Source organism: Bicyclus anynana, chromosome 15 (genome assembly GCF_947172395.1).
Source record: "Bicyclus anynana chromosome 15, ilBicAnyn1.1, whole genome shotgun sequence".
NCBI classification, from domain to species: Eukaryota; Metazoa; Arthropoda; class Insecta; order Lepidoptera; family Nymphalidae; genus Bicyclus; species Bicyclus anynana.
The window spans coordinates 9627163-9649388 of NC_069097.1; the positions used below are offsets into that span (position 1 = coordinate 9627163).

A 22226-nucleotide genomic window follows, 5' to 3' on the forward strand; every position below is an offset into this window, starting at 1 on the left:
TCTTCTCTTTAAAGCGTTCTGCGAGAATCCTAGTTTTAAGTACTCTACATACACTATATTTTAGTCACAATGTAGGTTGGTATGACTTGGGCAATTCCTTCATTTGCAACTCGTTGCACCTCAACAATGTTCAGCATGCGTGGACCTATAATTACAGGCACTAAAGCTGTGAGCTTTCTAATGGATGTTTTATTCAATGACACGTTAGCCCTTGACTAAAATCACATCTGGATGATTTTATTTTGACGATTTTGATTAAATTGACGATGCAGTCAGGCGTGACGTATTCTACGCGGCGTCGTACTCAAATACCATTTTTTTTTTAATCTCTACATGTTAGCCCTTGATTAAAATCTCACCTGATAGTAAGTGATGATGTAATCTAAGATGCAAACGGACTAACTTGTTAGGAGTAGGGTGAAAATCCACACGGTTTCGACACGACATCGTACAGGAACGCTAAATCGCTTGGCGATATATCTTTGTCGGTAGGGTGGTAACTATCTATATATTAATTTACTCTTTGGTGGTAACTAGACACGGCCGAAGCCTTCCACCAACCAGACCTGGACCAACTAAGAAAACCTCAATCGGCCTACCCGGGTATCAAACCTCAATCTTCTAAATCCACCGCGCACACCACTAGAAACTAATCTGGCAGGTTCGTTGATGACACTCCCATGATATGCGGGTCACGGAGGGGAAAGAACGAGGTGTACCAGTCCTGGGTTTTTCATTCATCGCGCGGGCGCACGCCCCCCGGCCCGTGCGCCCCATTGGGAGTGTTACGAAGGAAGTTGCCACTAACTTTTTAGTGCAAACAAAATGCTTTCAAATTCTCATTACTTGGTATGAAAATGTTTTTGGCGGGATGGGATACATTTTATAAAAAAAAAAGCAATTTTCATCTTTACAATCATAATTTATTATATTAGGTATATTTTAACGCACAAAACTATTACATATTATTTATTATTTATTTGATTCACAGGGTAAATATAATAATTTCTAAAATAAATAAAAAAAATACGTAAACTTTGTACACAAAATTAAACAACTACCTATTATACAATTTTGTAAATGTTTAATAATGCTGAGAATAATTTATAGACATTTAAGTTTCAACAAACATGGTTTTTATACAGTAAAAATAATGAGACTGTTAAATTTTTAAATCTATATCTATACTAATATTATAAAGAGGTAAAGTTTGTAAGTTTGTCACATTTTTTAAATGGGGTAATCTTCGGAACTACTGGTCCGATTTTAAAAATTCTTTCACCAGTAGAATGCTACATTATCGGGGAGTGCTATAGGCTATATTTTATATTGGTATCATATATATTAGCCGAGTTATCACAGTTTTTGTCATACAGGTCGGACTGAAAATCCTCTTAAACAGACTTATTCGCATGCGTTGCCTTAACTATTGTGTAAAATTGAAATTAATGTATGGAGACTTTATGTATCTTTAAAAGTTCTACAAAAAAGTCCGCGACACCATATATCTATCTTCTATATATTAGCAGATATAGTACCTTTTGTGTTTTAAAAATTATTAATTTTATATACTTAGGTTTACGTCATTATTTATACTACTAAACTTTAATCCTTATTAAAATAAATTATTTAATAATCACAAGGATATTATGGAGATAAGATTTGCCCTTTACAGTATGTTAATTACTTAAATATTTTCGGAGATAATACAAAATTTCTAAAAGACGCAGAAATTCCGCTATATGACGCCCGGCGCTTTCATTTACGTAGTTCCCGTTCCTATGTGAATATGGGGATCAAACATAGCCTATGACACTCGCAAATAACGTAGCTTTCTATTGGTAAAACAATTTTCCAAATCGGTCCAGTAGTCCACACGAACTTTACCTCTTTATATTATTAGCATAGAAGTCTCTATTGCTCTTGGTCATACCACTACTCTCGAAGGACTGGACCGATTTTGCTAAGGGTAGGAGTAAGATAGAGAAGTTACAGGGTAGGGTAGGGTACGGGTAGGGAAGCGTAGGGGTAGTGTAGGTTTAGGGCCGGGTTTAGGGTAGGGGTAGAGGTAGGGTAGTGGTAGGGTAGAGGTACGGGTAGGATAGGGAAGTGGTAGGGTAGGGGTAGGATAGGCGTGAGATAGGGGTACGGGTGTGATAGGGGTAGGAAAGGATAGGGTACGGGGAGGGTAGGGGTAGGATGGGGGTAGGGTGTAGGTAAGGTAGGGGTAGGGTAGGAGTAGGTTTGGGGTAGGGTAGGGGTAGGGTGGGAGGTAGGGGTAGGGAAGGGGTAGGGTAGATGTAGTGGTAGGGTAGGGTTGGGGTTGGGGTAGTGGTAGGGTAGGGGTAGGGTAGGGTAGGGGTAGGGTAGGGTAGGGGTAGGGTAGGGTAGGGGTAGGGTAGGGTAGGGGTAGTAGTAAAGTTGACATCGAAATTTACGCGGACGAAGTCGCGGGCGTCCGCTAGTATAAAACAAAAAGAATACAGAAATTACAAAATAATAATGATAAGAAAATTAGAAAATACTAAATTACTTGTAATTATTAAAAAATTTGAATGATAGCTGCATCTATTTTGGAATGAAAATTATAATGTCTATGAAATGCATTTAAATACAAGAATTTAAATTAACTATACATAATACATATACATATATTGTTTGTTTTAAGTATGTAACTGTACAAGAATTTCACAAAAATAATCAAATAAATAAATGAATAAGAATTGGGTCAAACAATATTCAAGATTTACATGGCTTCAAAAATCTATAAACTACATATAAATAAACTATTTGCAAAGTCATGAATCTTTGAATATTATTATTTTTTATTATTCGTTTTTCGTTTTGATTATATTAATATTATTTACATAGTTATTTTAAATTTATTTTTTTGATAAAATTCACGTTAAATTATGTTATATTAAACCCCGACGCAAAAGAGGAGTTTTGTAAGTGCCATGAGTAATGTACGGTGTATGTTAATCTATTTATGACATCGGATGTATCGATTTAGACACGGTTTTTTTAATTAAAAATTGATTTTGGGGCAAAGTTTTTAGCTATACAATAAAAATGGATTAAGCCAAAAATGGGGTATTTCTATAAATATTATTTACTGTCGGGGATTGTTCAAATTTTTTTATTTTAAATATGTTCAAGTCAAAATATTTTAATTTTAACTTTCATTATCATTTTAACTTTTAGTATGTATACGTCAAAATATTTTAATTTTCATTATGTTATGTGATGTATGAGTAATTTTTTTAATATTATTAACTTTTCTCATGTAATGTGATGCTTAAATATGAGGATGTGATAATTGTACTCGTAACTTACAATGTGTTTATCCTACAGCCTGTCCAAAGGAGTCTCTTCAGCATAGGTGTTCATTGCGACTGGCCACGCGACGCCTGTTCAGTTGGCCTAACATTCGACCCATGACATGTCAACCAATAGCGACGAACCAACGCCGACAATATGACTTATTATTACAAAGATAATAGTGCTCCTACACGAACTGGAATCAGAAAGCACTCCTTCACTGTTGACAGGTTGTACTGTGAGATCTGAACAACTGCCATTTTAGGTACATGCTTAAAAAGCTCTGAAAACTCTCTACAGCTAGCTAGCTAACTTTAGAATTTGAAAATGAAGAAGGCAACAACTTGTTGCATATTCACGTTAGGCAGAACAAAGCGACAAACGGCATTATACGGATATCTATTACGTTGAATAAGCGCAATATTCCACTACATGTATTGAAATATATTGATATGAGTGAGGAAGATGAAATCTACACATGTGGCTCGTGCTCAGAGTAAGGGCATAAGGACTAGTATCGCACTCAACATCACAAACAAAATTGTGTCATTTTTTGAGAAAAATGGGCTCAGATCAGGTAGTTGTTGATCGTTTTGTTAGATCATTCAATTCAACTACACAAACAGGTATTTTTAGGAGCTCTTTAACCGACGAAAACGATTACAACTATGAAACATCGATTCTAGACACTATATATAATCGCATTACATCGTTGATCATACACTTTGGCAGAACAGTAGCCTCTAGCGAGGCAGGTCCTTATGCAATTAGTCTGAGGGTTCGTGCGTTGATTTTTGATACAGCGGAATTGGAAATATCGCTCTCTCGTTCGTTGCGATAGGACGCCGAAAGAGAGCCGCCGCTCATTCGACATTTTGTCTTTACGTGGCATGGCGTCGGTTGCATTTTAGATCTGCAAAGTGTTACGTCACAACGCAATTCATGCGCCACATTTAATATGCGTCAAATTTCGAAGCCTCTCAGAACATAAGCCAGGTTATGTACATCCCATCGGGGCTACAATATAATCTTCTTCTTCTTTGTCGCTGCGCTCTTGACAGAGCGGTCGTGGTCTTTAGGACGTGTTGGAGGCAGATGTAATACGCCTCACGAGCATTCGCCACTTCTCCCTTTGTGTAGTGAGTCGCGTACATTCATGCAAGGGACCGCCTACAGCAGATTTAATCTGGTCGGTCCATTGCATGGGTGACCTTCCGCGTGGCCTAGTTCCCTCCACCTTCCCACAATATAATAGTTGTGCAGTTTAGCGTGTTGCAATATCAGATCGGAATCGAAGTTTGTCGCATACTTTACTACACGTGGTCGACGAACACCTATGCTATTGTAAATGGGCTTTCATATCAATTGCACATCTAGGAAAGCACAGCACATAACACATCGTCAACAACGATTTCAAAAAAACTTAATATAATAATATGTCGTTCATTGTAAAAATAAATTATCTCTATGTATATTGTTTTTATTAAACATGTTTTTGCATAATAATATGTTTATGAATTGGTTAACGGTTTATTATCCATTAACAGAAGTAACAAACATCAATGAAATTTGGCTAGTACAATTAAGAAAAAAATATTTGCTCCACTTTAACAATGAATGACCAAATATCATCAAATGACACAACAGAAACCCTTAAACTGAAATTTCAACATCGCAGCGCCGATTAATTATGTTACTTGCTACCTACTGTGCCTACCAGTTGAGTTCTTATAAAGGCCCTGAAACTTCCCTGAGGCTAGAATAATATTGTTTTTGGAATGTTTGCATGGGGACTCACCACAACCTTTTACAAAATCATCTTATTCAAGGGCGTAAGTAATGTTATCTAAGTGAGTGAATCAAATAGTTGGTGACGTCCAAAATCGCTATACCAAACAATCCTGCAATAACCTTAATGGTAGTCGAAACATTATGGAATCGCTACGGATTTAAGAGCTTGTGGTAAGGCCCCTGTTATGATATGACTAGGACTAGGGAGAGAGATGCCTGCCAATGCGTAGCTTTAAGCAATGTGTTTAAAAACATTTACTCTGTCGAGGTTACTACACCATCAGTAATAATAAAGATGCTTGGAGGCCGTTGGAGCAGCTTCCACCTTCACACAGGAAATAAAACTATCAGAAATTGTAACGTTGTCATGAATTTGTATATTGTATGATATTTTTTAAAAGAGCAACTGTTGAGTTTCTTGCCGGTTTCTTCTCAGCAGAATCTGCCTTCCGAACCGGTGGTAGAATCTTTACAAATAGTCATCTGACGTATCAAAAGTGCTTGTAAACTGAGCCTACTTGAAATAAATGAATTTTGAATTTTGAGATTACATCAAAGGTCGCTGCATATGGAACGGGGACGATATGTGAATACCACTTTGCCGACCCGTCCATCCTAACTCGTCAATGTTAACTAAGCAACTAAATCACCAGGCCAGCCTGGTACGCTTAATTATATTTACGGCTATTTCACATGTAATATATGACAATACATATTACATTGTATGAATGAATAAATGAGTGATTTATAAGAAATTTATCTACACATTTATTTCACGATATTAATAATATTACATTTTGACTATTAAAATTATGATTGCCATTATTTATTATTAATACAATAGGTGCAAATTCGGTTGCATTTTAATAAATAAACATATTAAGAGTCAACATTGTTAAAAGAACATTCTTTTTTATATGCGTCTGAGATTAGTAGAGCTCTCGTCTACTCATTGGTAGGCCTAGTAAACAACTAACGACATATCTCATGAAAATAAATAAAGAAATGTCGACCAATGGCAGCTGTGTACTCCCAGTCTCTTACTTTATATTTGTATATTTATCTCACAAAATAAATCGTTGGTTGAATGTTAAGCCTACTGGGAAACCGCTATTTCAGTTTGAAAGGTATGGGATATTTGATTGACACTATAACAACTTTGTCTCAAGCAGACACATTAGTAGGATGTGTGATGTGATGTGATAAGTGTACCCTCAGAGTAAATAAAAATGCTTTAGTTAAAATGTTACTATACCGCCGAATAAGCACCATTGTTTATAATAGAAATCACTTTAAACTACTTTATAGCTAGATCACATTATTCCAATAGCATTGCAATCTAACCATTCAAAAAATAACATCAATGTTTTTCTGTCTGTATTTAGTTTAAAAATTACCTGAATAATATATTAAATGATATTTGTTACGAAGTTAATACAAACGAAACAACAGAGTCCAGTTACTAGAACAATGTGAACAAGCCTTAACGACTAATAGTGCCAGAGTATCCGAATATCCGGAAATAATCTATTCTATGTAACAGTAAAGTCTCAATGACACGACAACAATACACAATATTCACAATAATATTTATAAATAACATTTACGACAAACATGTACTATATCATGATAAGACGAAAAATTGTAATTATAACCTGACCAGAGAAAACCACGCCATCTTGCTTAATTTCTTACTAGCATACTAAGGTTGTAATGCAAGTCTGTGGCGACCCCAGACAAGGAGTTTATATTTCTCGTCAGGCTATTAGTCTGAGATCCGGAGAACAGATTTACAATTGATTGAAGTTAATTTTCCGTGAGTACATTCATCTTAATAAGAAGCCCAACTCCTTTACCAAAAATATTTTGTGCTAGATCCATTGATATCCTATTTTTTAATAGGAGATCGATGGATGGATGTATTCACTTTTTAGTGGATGCCCAATCAGCAACCAAAAAACATCCCCACTCAATGAGTGCCAAGCACAATTTCACTCAATTCAAATAGTCGCATTTGCAAATTCAACCTTAAAATTAAACCTTAATTTTGCTAAATTTTATATATAAAAAAAAAAAAATTAAAAGTTGATTTTGCTCTGAATTTGAGATTTTATTGAATAAAATTATTGGATTGGATTATATTTAAAGGCCTTTAGGTATAATTTTCTTTACTAATATTTCTAAAACTGTCAAAGCAAAATTGGCCAGTTCTAAGTGAAATTTTCTACATCCTTTTATTATAAGAGGTCAATGGCTAGCTCTATCAATAACATACCACAAAGTAATTCTAAGAGATTATGACTTACTTATTCATGTATGTATTAAACCAGTAAGAATGATACACACATTTTGTTTATGCTCTTATCTCTGTAGTGCTATCGAGATTTTTTGTGAAGAAAAAAGTTGGGGAAAAATCTCACCAAGACAAAGATATTCAAGGAACATATGCTTTAAAGTTTTCATTTGATTTTGAGTTGATTGTAAAAATGTTCCCCAGATCCTGGATTATTTTATATTATGTTTAAAACACAGACCGACTGGGTTTATTTAATTCAATGAACACTTTTTTTTTTTGCGAGGTCCATCCATCTTTTTCCATAAGTCTGTGGTTTTATATTATTTAAAAAAAAATCGACTAAGCCGCGTACCCTTTGACACCTTCACAGTTGCCATTTTGTTTGATATGCTCCTTCTGTAGCGCTTTCAAAACGATCCGTTCCTTTTGCTCTTTGCGCGTATTCCGCTCTTCGAATTCTAGTCTGTGGCGAATTATTCGCTGTACTATATCCTCTGTGGTCATGGTGTTGCCAGAATTCAATGCCTGTAACAAACGCTCGTTTGAATAAAATAATAGAGATTAGAGTACATTATAAGCAGTAGATATTCTACGAGAAGAAGAAATTTGTGGGGGTTGTTCGGAAAGCATTGTCGGTCTTTGTGTACTCGTCAGGATCATCACTGCGTTTGGCGGTCATGGGTAGAAAACTCTAAAATTTTTTGGAATATTTTCATGCCGTGTGTAGATTAACTTGGTCCACTCTTTAACATCATCCATCCAGTTTCTTCGCTGTCTTCCTGGAGCACGTACCTTACCTTCAGGATCAACCTAGGAAACTCAGAGGGATCCACTTTGCAGATGCCCGAAAAATGCATTGTTCCTCCTCATGATGATTGTCATGGTGCTAGAGACGTGTGTTTTCAGGATCGTAAAGGCTTACCTTAAAGCAGCCTCGTTGTTTGGGCACTTGGTAGGGGTCCGAGCCGTCGGCGTCGCGCGGTATGGGCGTGACCCCATGGCACACCACCTGCACCTTGAAGTGCTCCATGAGATCAGCTGTCACACTGTACGGCGCGCCAATCACTACCTCATGGACATACTGGAAATTTAAACAAAATCATCATCATCATCACCTGCCTATTATATAGAGGATATGCTTAAAGTGATGTTTGACTATAAAAATTCTGATTTTATAGTGAAACATCACTTTAAATTTCACTTTGACTCGGAATCCGAAGCTACATGTGCTAAATAGTGGACTAACGGGGCATTAATATGAAGTGTGATTATTAAAATTAAAACGGTTCATTGTCATCATCAATACAAATTAAATGACTGTAAATAACGAAACCTCCTAATTAAAAATATAGATTTCAATTATTTGAATCTATAGCAATATAATATGTATCACCTTTGTTATAGTCGGATGCAATCTTTATCACGTATCCGAAATGAGCTGCGGTAGTCGTTACTAGCAGATCATACATAAAGTCAAGTCGCGAGAGGGGACGGCGGGTGGGTGGTAGGCACGCGTGAAATGATACCCTGCTGCCGCCCCTTGACATTGCGGCTGGCACCTAAAATCTTGTATTGCGCAGCTTAACGTGATGTTCGGAAACGTCATAATTTTTTTTTCCAACTATATCTCTTAAGGCTGCTAACCCGTGTTGTGAATCTTGTATTTTATATGCCTATCTTTTGGTAGAATCCTGCATGAACAGCTAAAAAAACAGCTATCCAAATCCAGTTTTTAAGAGTCAAAAAAACGTTTTATTAAAAAACTAGCGGAAGCGTTCAAGCTTCGCATTGACTTATGTGCTCGTCTATCCCTACTCTAACCTACCCTTCCACCCCCCCATTTTAGGAAAGTGGGGGGTTAAAAAAAGACAAAAGTAGCCTTAATTATGTCACTCCATCCTTTAAACTATCTCCACTTGTCAATTCACGCCAATTCGTCGCTCCGTTTTGCCGTGAAAAACGGACAAACAATCTGACAGACACACACATTTTCACATTCATAATACTAGTACGGAAGTATGGATAGTGTATTATTAGCATACCTTGCAAGCAAGTACAGACAGCACCCGCTCGTGGAGGTTCATGATGGGGTAGTTGGAGCCCTTGTACCGGTTCACTTCCAGGTCAGTGTGTAGACCCACGATCAGGAAATCGCCCTGCGCGTGCGCCGCCTCCAGGAAGTCTAAGTGCCCCACGTGGAAGAGATCGAACGCCCCCGCTACGTAAACCACCTGAAATTAAAAATTATAATCACACTTAGACTAATAATGTATAGACCCACACCTAACAATTTTTCACTCCAAAGTTCCAATCGCAAACCACGCAAGCGTAGCGTCAAGGGCTCTCATTTCGGGGTTCATAAAATGGCTTACGCGATTTAGGGTCCGCGTAGGATCCTGCGACGACACACTATCTATGTGTTATAAATCTATGTTATCACACTTATATTATAAAAGCGAAAGCTTGTGTGTAAGTATGTTTGTTCCTCCTTTACGCCGTAGCTACAAAACCGATTTGGATAAAATTTGGGATGGATATAGATTATATCAAGGATTAACACATAGGCTACTTTTTATCCCGTAAACACCCATGTTACCTGTGGGATATGTAAAAAAAAAATAATTACGCGAACGACGTCGCGGGTGTCGTTCGCGTAATTAATACACAAAGAAAAAAAACTAAATCGGGTCAGAAATTTTTTTTTAAATCATGATATACAAACATACACACAATGAGGGACCTTCTTTTTAAAGTTGGTTAATATATAAATATACCTATTGACGTGCGTTTTTTTCGTGTGCTGCACCTTAATTATTTCCCATTACCGTTAGAAGAATTAAAGTCCAACAAAACATTGTAAGAATTTTACACAAGGTTAATATTCAAAAACAGGAAATATCAAGATAAAATCTTTTACAAATACATATTTAAATATTAAATGTTTGACGAAGCGTGAAAAAACTTAAACGTAATACATTTGACCTCTGTGAATATTAAAATCACGATTTAACCATGATGAATAACCAAAGTAAAATAATTATTATAACTACATGTATAGTGCCTTATTTACTACGGAAGTATGTAGTGCGGGTTCTCTAACTTCTGCCTTATGAATATATTGGGCATATTTTTTTTTTTTATATAATTTTTCGCCAATTTTATGACTCTACAATTTTTGTCATAACATTCAGAACACTAAAATAAAAGGGTATAAGAGTTTACAGCTAATTCTTAAGTAAAATCCGTTTTTGACTAGCCTAAAAGATTAACTATACGAAGTCCGTCGAATCTGTTTTGTACTTAAAACAAACAAATAAGAAAGTTTACAAAATAGCAAATAGAATATGTGCGTGTGTGCATACGCGCGTGCGTATGCATACGTACGGGCGTGTGGTGTGTGCATATGTGCGTGCGTGCATACGTGCGTGCGTGCTTCTGTGCGTGTGCGGGCGTACGTTCGTGTGGTGTGTACATTCGTGCATGCCTGCGTGTGCGAGCGTGCGGGCGTGCGGTCGTACGTGCGTTTGCGGGCGTGCGGGGGTACGTGCGTGTGATGTGTGCATACGTGCGTGCGTGGTTGCGTGCGTGTGCGGGCGTACTTGCGTTCGTACGTACGTACATGAGTGTGTGTAGTTTATGTGATACTTACTCTGTCCGAAGGTTTAGGTGAGAGCCCACTGCTGAACTGTATGATCTTCTGTGTGGTGGGCAAGAACTGCGAGCACCCTGTGTAAGGCGACCGAGCGGTGGAATCGGTGCCGAGATTTGACGAGTGCTCCAGTGCAACTGTGTACTCTTTGTCACCTCTCCTGAAAATTATAGCACGCCTTAAGTCTTACCAGTATCGCTAGATTTTTTGATTGATACTTGACAACGTCTAACAATTTAAGCATCAGCCTAGAATCTAGGCTAAGTACTCAAGCACTGGACCAACGAGATAGCTATTATTTACTAGCAGACGCCTCGCGGTTTCATCCGCCTTGTTTCTGTGACAATACGGGGGTAACTATGAACTACCTAATATTATAATAAATAAGCTGAAGCGTTTGTATGTTTGAACGCGCTAATCTCAGGAACCACTGGTATAATTTGAAAAATTATTTCAGTATTAGATAGCTCATTTATCGAGGAAGGCTTTTCCCATTTACATTTTTTAATATGTATTCCTACGGGAACGGGAACCACGCGGGTGAAACCACGCAGCGTCAGCTTGTTATTTATGAAACATGCGAAAATATCAATAGAAAGGGGTGAAATAGGGTTAAAAGTTCACATCGATTTCCACGCGAAGTCGCGGGCGTCCGCTAGTAGCAAAATAAAAACAATAAAATTACCTTTCGTATTCGTTTATTTTTATTCTACTCGTTTTAAACGTCTTAATATTCTGTTGCATTTATACATCAAGAGACTACGGAATTACGCTTATTACGTTACAGGTTAATTATCTTTTAGTGCCTGTAATTAACGTATTTAATTCTCGTAATAAATATAGTAATGTCCTATTATTCTACAATTTATCTTATTTTGCAAAGTAATTTTGAACACACGGGGGTAATATTTTAGTTAAAATATCCTTAATAAGGTTTCTTTTTTTTTTCAAATATAAAATTTCAAAATAATATATAGGTATATTGATATTAATTATATACTTATTCAACGTGGTTCCATTTGAGATGATAGATAAAAGTTTCTTTTTCGTCTCGCATTTTCCACGTTCGTGAAGTAACCTAAAAATTTTATTATTTTTTAATCTTTCTTTGGTTTATGGTTAATATGATTTTTTTTATGGCCAATAGGGTTGACAAAAACATGACAATCATGCCTGATGAAATGCAATGATGTAATCTAGAGACGCGCTTGCCTAGAAAGTGCCTATTCACTGTTACCTTAAAGGTGTTTTTATTGTAGGTGGAATCGTAAGGGCATTCCACACTTTAGCACTTCGAATATGAAACGCCGAAGCATAACGTTTAAACGTTTATATCTACAGACACAGTGCGTCACAGACAAGTATCGTGGCAGACACCCACAGACACCGTCTATTCACACTGCCCAGCAGGTAGCTAGAGACAAAGTCCTTTTCATGAAAGAAGTCCCCCAGACGTGGCGCTAAAGTCCTAATGGCTCATTGTCATGGTAATGGCGGTCTTATTGTCATTTGTGAAAAGGATACTACAGACATGAACCGCACAGACAAAATATTCTTTCCGCAAATACTGGCCGGGCGCGGCCTATGTCTGTCAACGTCTGAGCAGTGTAAGCGCAGTGTTGGCCGAAAACCAGGTGGTCTGACGACATCAAGCGAGTCGCAGGGATTCGCTGGATGCAGGTGGCTCAGTATCGTGATGTTCGGAAGTCCCTACAAAAGGCCTATGTCCTGCAGTGGACGTGCATCGGCTGATTTGATAATGATGATGATTTATTCAGGTTTGTTCCCCAAAATGTTTTACAAGTTAATCATTTATTGTTTGTTTAGAGGAAATAGCTATATTTATGTGCAAAGATATTACTTGAAATGCTCCCGTGTCAGTAGCAACATCCTCCCAACCAGATCTGTGGTCGACACGCCGGCGGTCCGCATCACTTCTCTGAAACAGACAATATGTTAGTTAATAATATGCAAGCGGCCTCCGTGGCGCAGTGGTATGCGCGGTGGATTTACAAGAAGGTCCTGGATTCGATCCTTGGCTGGGTCGATTGAGGTTTTCTTAATTGGTCCAGTTCTGGCTGGTGGGAAGGCTTCGGCCGTTGCTAGTTACTACCCTACCTGCAAAGATGTAACGCCAAGCGATTTAGCGTTCCGGTATATGATGTCGTGTAGAAACCGAACTATCGCGTCGAACTATCGTAACGAAGTGTCGTGTAGAATAAATATCACGTGTCTCAAACGGTGAAGGAAAACATCGTGAGGTAACCTGCATACCAGAGAATTTTCTTAATTCTCTGCGTGTGTGAAGGCTGCCAATACGCATTGGGCCAGCACGGTGGACTATTCGCCTAACCGCTCTCATTCTGAGAGGAGACTTAACTCAGCAGTGAGCTGAATATGGGTTGATAACGAGAAACCGAAAGGGGTGTGGGCTGTTACGTTCATCTCAGAAGTAACACAAAGACACAGAAAAGTACAAAGTTTAAGGTCACACGTGCAAGGTATATAATTAACGCAAACGCTTACACCTTTTTTATTACTTAATCTGTAATCAATGCAATTGCACATGTAAACCCTCCTATCCAGGTATATCTAACTACACTATCTAAGACCCGTAACGAATATTTTTTTTTATTTGCCCATATTTAAAATAAAATAATCGATTGATCATTTAAATGACTTTGTCCTTATCCATATTAACAATTTGAATTGACAGGGATAATTTTTAATTGACGAAATAATCCTGATGTTCCGTGGTCTATAACAGACCAACATATTATAGGGGCCTACATGGAATTTATGCATACAATGGGCTACATGTTGACCTCAGGCATAGATAAATGAGTAAGCCTGTTACTTCACTGGCAACTACTGGTAGGTTGGTACTTTTCGAGACCAGTTGTCACAAACAGTTCTGCTACCACACAAATCTATGCACAGCTTAAATCACTGGAAGTAACATGAACAATATACATATTTATGTAGATTAGGGATTACTTTAACAGCTAAAGCAGCTGCTTAGGTAGGTTATGTAGTAGATATATAAGGGTCAGGTTTTATGTTAGAAGGAACGACAGTCGCCAAACGCTCCTGCTGCGAGTTTATCAAATAGCTACTTATTTGGGGTAAAGGTGAATCTACTAAACTTAAAACACAGTTCCGCATAGAGCAGGATTTATGACACCGTTAAGGGTAGTGCACACTATGCAGATATTTAAAATAACTGTCGGAATTTTAAATAAATAAATCTTAAATAGAATATTGTCCAATGGAGAAAAAAATGTATATGATTTTTTTTAAAGAAATGCAAATTCAGGCTTCCATGGCTAATATCAACCGCCCATGCCAGGTGAGTGTATAGGGGCTTTTACATTCAAAATATTCATTATTCAAAGAGGCCAACTTCAGACACCTTTGACACGTTCATACGTTATTTGTGTAACTCTGTGAGTAGTGATGGTAATCAAAGATATATATAATGATAAGTATAGATAAATTGTACACCATTAAGTAAAGTTATAGGACTTTTAGGGAATATAACTTTTTTTCTAAATGATCCTAATATGATGGTGATAATGGAACATACTGAGCCGTGATAGCCCAGTGGACCTCTGCCTCCAATTTCGGAGGGTGTGGATTCAAATCCAGTAAAGGACATGCACCTCCAACTTTTCACTTGTGTGCATTTTAAGAAATAAAATATCACGTGTCTCAAACGTTGAAGAAAAACATCGTGAGGAAACCTGCATACCAGAGAATCTTCTTAATTCTGTGCGTGTGTGAAGTCTGCCAATCTGCATAGGGCTGGACATGTGGACTATTGGCCTAACCCATCTCACTCTGAGAGGAAACTAGAGCTCTGCAGCAAGCCGAATATGGAACATACTACATTTTGGAGCCAAGCTGAGTGAAACTGTTAGTTAAAAATACCTACTAATTATTAATAACACTTACTTGTATCTGCCTGCCTCCTTGACTAAATGATATGTGTCAATTCCGTCTGCTGTAACTGTGATGTCATCTGCAATATGAAATTAATTTTTAATCAAAATCAAACATATGTGATAACACATATTTACAACAAACTTCAAAATAGAAATAATAAATTCTGATTGTTTATTACAGGGGTTTTGGTCAAATACAGAAGCTTTAAGTGAATGCACCTAGGGCTCAAAAATCAGAGGTAAAGCAAAAAGCTCAACTGAACGATACACAAAAACAATGAAACACTGATTGTGAGCCGTTTATGTTAATACATATTAAAATTTGGCCAACATTAGATGAGTGTAAGTTTATACTCTTACTAGAAAACAAATTTAGTGATTTTTTAATGCTAAAAAATGTAATCAATATAATTTTTACCAATCTACTTTCTGAGTTAATATTAACGGAGCAAACAGAGAGTTTTTATGTTAAGTAAGTTACTACCTACACTAAATTAAGTTTAATTAATTGTTATTTCCTTTTTTATTTAAGCAAAAACTAATACCATATCACCTTACCACTAAAACTATTTTATTTTTAAATTTAAAAAGCATTTTTTAAATTTAAAAAGCATTTTTTAAATTAAATGTTATTATTTCTGATTGTACCTAAGCAGTCTACCAAATAGCTACTAATTTTACTTAAAAAATGTAATTACATAATACTCTAAAATATAAAATAATATCATGCATTATTAATCACCTCTACATAATTATTATGAAAACTGTAATCAAATTACATTTATATCCTGTTAATTTATATGAATTGCTGTATTAATAACAACTCATTCAATCTTTCATTCAAGAACAATTGAATGAAAGATTATTATTGGGCTTCTATTGTTAGCAACTCTATACATTTTTTTGTTATGAAAAATAATATTTTATATTTTTTACAAATTTTTATAAAAAAAATATTTTATATTTTTTACATTGTTGTAAGTTTTAGATATATAAACTACTAGCTGACGTCGCGCGGTTTCACCCGCGTGGTTCCCGTTCCCGTAGGAATATGGGGAAATAATATAGCCTATAGCCTTCCTCGATAAATGGGCTATCTAGCACTGAAAGAATTTTTCAAATCGGACCAGTAGTTCCTGAGATTAGCGCGTTCAACCAAACAAACAAACTCTCCAGCTTTATATATTAGTACAGAGTATAGATTTCAGTAATGTTTTTAAAACTTTTTTTATTTTTCTTTATCAAAAATTTATTAATCTCGTATCAAATTGAAATATTTTAGAGATACATTTTAATACGAATAAACAATGATGTAACACATAATTTTTTTGTTTGATTTTTTCTTTATAATAAATGTAAAATGAAATGTTAAGCTTTGAATTAAATTATATTTCAAAGGCTACAGACCTGCAGTTTTCTGTATGTTGTTCACACCATACAGTGTGTCTGTCAGCTTTTTCTAATAATTTTGATTGAAATTAGATTACATAAAACTGTAGTTAAAATTGAAAGTCTGTAGTATTTCTAAGTTTTGAACATGTAACAATAAATTAATTAATCAACCACTATCTACTATTACTATGATAAGCATCTAACCCAAATAGGTCTGACCATGCTTTAACAATAAATAGTTTTAAAAAACCATATCCCACCTCCATGCACACAAAAATCACACTGGTATTTGTCTAATGTCTCTAACGTTGTGACGTAGGGTGCTCCCTCCACCACTTGGTCCACCCATTTTATTGCACGAACCATTTTGTATCTCTCCTCCTGAGTAAACACCGGTGGACCCTTGTGTTTTGAAATTTCCTCGTCTGTGTGTACACCCACTATTAAGACGTCACCGAGAGCTTTGGCTTGTCTTAGTGAATTGGCATGACCAAAGTGGACCATGTCGTAACTGAAAAAAAAATTGTCTATTATTTCCTGCTAGGAATATCTTATTTATAGCTTTAATGTAGTACTTTTAGTGCAACTTAAAGAAAGGGAAAGTTGAAGCACTAAGCTACAAAAAGAAGCATCAGAAAGATCTGATGCTAAGGACATGGCTGGATTCCAACCTCTAATTTTACCCAACACCATACAATACATGGCAAATGACAGACATTTGAGGCTTAACACCTGTACCTAATCAGTACAGGACATTGCAGGACATATTGTAATCAGTGGCGTGCAGTTTATAGATGCATAAATGCACTGCCTATCCTGATGGCCCATTGTGAACCTATTATATGGGAGAAGAAATTTTATAATTTGTTTATCCAGTGCCTACCCTAGCTAAAAACCTTGTGCACGCCTTTAATTAGATGTATAATTCTTTCACTAAACTAACGCTTTATGTGTAAGTTTTGTTTTGATTAAAAATTGTTTTCAGGCTTGGATTTATTTCCTCAACACTTTCTCTCTCTTGTGAAACTAGGAATTTATATTTAACTAGTGACAAATCCTAGCTTGGAATAAGTACATACCTAATCAGTTAACTGCTCAATAAATAAAATTATGATTCTGTTCATTAAGTAGGTGAGCTATCTAATGCAAAAAAATTAAGGCTATACACAGTGTGGAAGCATTCAAATATTCAGTGTTCTACATTTTCTGTAGAGCTGCTTCATATAACTGGACAGACATCATGAGATTTGCTGGTGGGAGGCTTCGGCCGTGGCTAGTTACCACCCGCAAAGACGTACCGCCAAGTGATTTAGTGTTCCGGTACGATGCCATGTAGAAACCGAAAGGGGTGTGGATTTTCATCCTCCTCCTACCAAGTTAGCCCGCTTCCATCTTAGATTGCATCATCACTTACCATCAGGTGAGATTGTAGTCAAGGGCTAACTTGTAAAGAATAAAAAATAAAAAAAAATGATCAAGCAAATACTGACTGCCTTATATCTGCTTGGAAGTTACAAACATAGAGCAGAACTCAGAACACTCTTAACACAGTCATATCACTGTCTGAGACTAAAACTATAGTAGTTTTTTAATTAAAGCCGGGTTGATACAGTCAAAGTATGCCAGGATCAAGCCCCTGCATTCTGTAAAGTTACAGCAATGTGACATCACTCATTTCCATGGCAACTATGTCCTTAATGACATTTTATTTTTGGCATCTCATAGAAATGAAGTTCAAATTGAACTATAACTTGTTACAGGGGATAGGGGAATCATACCCCAGGACTCAGACTTGGATTTGGTCACATAATCGGACACAATTTGTATTATGGCAATCAATAATAATCTGTGTGAAGTAGGATTAAGATTATCAATAGTTTCATTTAAAAGCTTTAATTTGATTTAAATAGGTAGATATTCTGAGTAAAAAAATTATATAATTACTCCTCTATTTTTAATTATATTTTAATCCAATTACTTAATATTTTACTTACTATACTGTGCTTTTCTAAAAAGGATTTATGTGTTTGCAAAGGCCCTATATGTACATTCTATTTTTTTCTAAATGTGATTAAAAAAATATTTTGGATGTGATCAAATTAAATAAATAAACTGACACGGCCCGGCGTATTAATGAACTATTTATAGCCAGAACAATGTTGGGAAATCAGCCGTAGTATTGTTTCACTCATGAAACATAACGAGAAAATACGAGGAGCAATCAAATCGAACTAAAAAAGATTCACAGCAATTGTTTAAAATCGCGGTCTTTGAAGGTTGGAATTGAAAATTTACACAGTTTTCACACAAGAGTAAGTAGTATTTATTAACATAAAGGTTATTAATATATAGTTCTCGAAATCGTCGCACTGAAATTATTAAATTACAAATTAGAACTGTACTACGTAAAAATTTTAAAATCATTGATTTACCATCCATCACACCACACGCGAATTTGCTTTTTATCTTCCTTATTTTCACTCATGTTCCTGGTATTATTTGATATGGAAACAAAACAGAACTAAAACTGTTTCGATTGTGTTCAATTTTAAATTTTATATTAGAAATATTCACATTTAATGGGTAGGTATTCAAAATGACAACACAATTGACGTTCACACTGACACTCTGTATTTGAAAAACTGAATGAGCCATAGGCAAGGCAAGTGGCAAGTGCACTGGCACTGGCAGCGGTACCGGCGAGTCGGACAAAATTGAATGATTGTCATTGAAGTTCAATCTTCAAGCGTGAATTGGAACTTCGTGAATCGTGTTGATCTTGAAAGTGACTCATCGTATGAGAATCGTATGATTTTATTAGACGAATAAATTAATATATTATTTTATAAAACGAATCGTGTTAAGACTTTTTTTTTGATTTAGTGGGTACTTGTAAATAATAGACAGATTTTACGTAGTGGCAAGTGGTTCGTTGTTCGTTGCTCTCGTCCAGTCAAATACAGGCTCCGGATTCAAATCATGGGTAGGATAAGGTAGGTAATAACAACAACCATTGTTGTTATTACCTACCTTATCCTACCCATGATTTACCTATTGGGTAAAATATTGAGCTTCATTTTCTTAGCCCAGAGTTGGGAACTTAGTTGTATTATACCCCCGTATCTCGGAGATCACATTAAGCCATCAGTCCCGTTCAAAGAATATATTCTTTGATCTCTATCAGATGTTAATTGTCATTAATATCTGATAGAGATCGTTCGTCGTCATCAACCCATATTCGGCTCACTGCTGAGCTCGAGTCTCCTCTCAGAATGAGAGGGGTAAGGCCAACAGTCCACCACGCTGGCCCAATGCGGATTGGCAGACTTAACACACGCAGAGAATTTCCTCACGATGTTTTCCTTCACCGATTGAGACACGTGATATTTGATTTCTTAAAATGCACACAACTGAAAAGTTGGAGGTGCATGCCCCGGGCCGGATTCGAACCCACACCCTCCAGAATCGGAGGCAGAGGTCATATCCACTGGGTTATCACGGCACTAAAGATCGTTACATACTAGATATATTGGATCAGCGTGGTTGGTCTTATGTAACATGTACCCTATCCTAGGAGCGACCGTTATACCTACATCGATGGTTTAAATAGGTTGACATTGATAGTAAGTACCTAGTAATAGCAACGAGAAGTAGTATTTAATTTAAACTGTATTGGGAGTTCAAATCTAGAATCCAGAATCCAGAGCCAGCCCAGACTTTCGAGCAATAACATACCTACATACCTATAAAAGTAGCAACAATATACTTACCTACTAAGCCTTTTCAGTATTTTTTTAGTGCTTGGCGGATAAGTCATGGCAGATAGGTATCCAGCAGCATTTCTATCTGTGTAATTACCTACAAGTTTTAACGTAATATACGCCTGACATTTCTTCATTAAACTTCGTTTATTATACCACTAGCCGACGCCCTGCGGTTTTACCCGCGTAGTTCTGGTTCCCTTAATAATAAGGGGATAAAATATACCCTATGACACTCTCAAATAATGTGGCTTTCTGGAGGTACAGGAATTTTCAAAATCGGTTTTGGTAGATCCAGAGATTACTCCTACAATACCACAAACTTTACCTCTACACAATTAATTATCTATGAATACAAATAGTATAGATTATACCGTGAACATATTATTAAGAGTTCGCAAATAAAAAAGTGTTTTTGTTAAAGCACAAAAACTTTAAAGGCACCTATAGACTTTAGACTCTCGTGCTAGCTAGAGCTTAAACCGGAAAATTTACTGTGCCGGAAATCTCGAGTGTACATACTGGTAGACGTAGAACAGTTTGTCAATGAGTTTGCATTGTAGTATTCTTCGCTGTGTTTGCGCTTTGTTCACAGATTAATTTCAAGACGGCAGAAGCAGAATGGAAATTTAGTTTTCGCTTCAATTCGACTTGTCATGCATACCGCGTGTCACACACCATCAGATAAACTGGATGTTGCTTCAAGTCTGCTGCAAACCTGTGGGTATACCTACCTGACCGTGTGTGAAAGTCGTTAGGGTTAGGGAAGTACTAGTTCTATGGTACATAATAAAAACCTAATTCAAAACAGAGTAAGTAATAGGTAGGTAAGTCTTTTTAGGGTTCTGAACGTACGTAGTACAAAAACGGATCCCTTTATTGACGTGTAGGTAGACAGGTAGGTATATATGTACCTACATATGTATCTACCTATACTAAAGCCATAATCGAGGAATACTGTTTACCAACAAACAAATTAAAAATGGGGGTATAAATCGCTAGTCATTTCACACCTAATAATAATTATAATTTACTTGTCCTTAAATTAATGAAAATAAATTTGATTAATAAGCTTATATAATATTTTGATAAGCTTGAATAATATTTTATAGAAAAACAACACATAATTTTAAATGAAAAAGTTATGAAATGACATGCGTTATCTACTCTCATTTCTAATTTGTTTGTTAGTAAACAGTACTCCTCGAGTATGGCTTTAGTATAATTAAAACATTTCCCGACATTCAATAATTTGTACATTATGTAAAACATTACAAAGATAAAATATTACATAAATCAACCGGATATAAATTATGTACCTACATATTGAATGCGTACAACTTCGTAAAATCAGTTATCACTTTAAATAACATGATACATATTCATTCGACACGATTGATTTATCTAATCGTGAACGACTCATAATTGGCTAAAGCAAGTCACGCCACCCTCTCACGATTAAAGATCTTTCTGATAGTCCCAGAGCCAATGGCGGAATCTCCCTTAGGAAGAGTTCAGCTTTTAGCAATTAGTATAATTATCACGATGTCTATAAAATGTAATCAATTAATTATAAATTACATGAGTTTCAGGCATTCATGTTTAATATTTAATATATTGTAATAAAAATTAAAAGTAGGTACGTATACAAAATAATATTAAAAAAACAAACCTACTACTTTAAAATATTTTATAAGTTTTATCTTAATTCCCATTAGGATAAAAATAAGGATTAATAATAATCAATAAACTCTTTAAAAAAATACGACTTGTCAAATAAACTTTAAAAATCTTGCAAGCTATTTACTCGTACATGTGTCTTAACTATTGTTTCAGCCCCTACATTCTGTAAAGTTACAGCGATGTGACCACGCTAAAATCCATGGCAACTACCTTGTTAGTGACAATTTATTTTAGTATTCCATGGAAATAAAGTTCAAATTGTAATAAAACTTATTATAGGCGAATATTACATCAACGAGTATAAAATAGCGGAATTAACATTTGGTAGTTAACAGTTTGCATTATGGATTTAGGTTACTTGTGAATGGCTCTTACACTATAATTCCCAA

General features: G+C 36.0%; 1 protein-coding gene across 3 annotated transcripts; it reads right to left on the reverse strand.

The window, feature by feature from the left end:
* Nucleotides 1-901: 901 nt before the first annotated feature.
* On the reverse strand, nucleotides 902-19070 carry LOC112043134 (ethanolamine-phosphate cytidylyltransferase). 3 transcript variants are annotated; one of them, XM_024078414.2, is made up of 9 exons: nucleotides 18826-19070; nucleotides 16654-16904; nucleotides 15012-15078; nucleotides 12919-12996; nucleotides 12058-12135; nucleotides 11058-11217; nucleotides 9451-9639; nucleotides 8331-8489; nucleotides 902-7933 (listed from the first exon to the last, which is right to left on the reverse strand). In XM_024078414.2, the coding sequence occupies exons 1-9, from the start codon at nucleotides 18876-18878 to the stop codon at nucleotides 7748-7750; spliced, it is 1221 nt and encodes a 406-aa protein (XP_023934182.1). In that variant the 5' UTR covers nucleotides 18879-19070; the 3' UTR covers nucleotides 902-7747. The 3 variants fall into 3 exon arrangements, with proteins under 3 accessions (XP_023934182.1, XP_023934184.1, XP_023934183.1); XM_024078416.2 differs by lacking the exon at nucleotides 12058-12135 and having other exon boundaries at nucleotides 11058-11214; nucleotides 18826-19068; XM_024078415.2 differs by lacking the exon at nucleotides 12058-12135 and having other exon boundaries at nucleotides 18826-19065.
* Between the last annotated feature and the right edge of the window lie 3156 nt (nucleotides 19071-22226).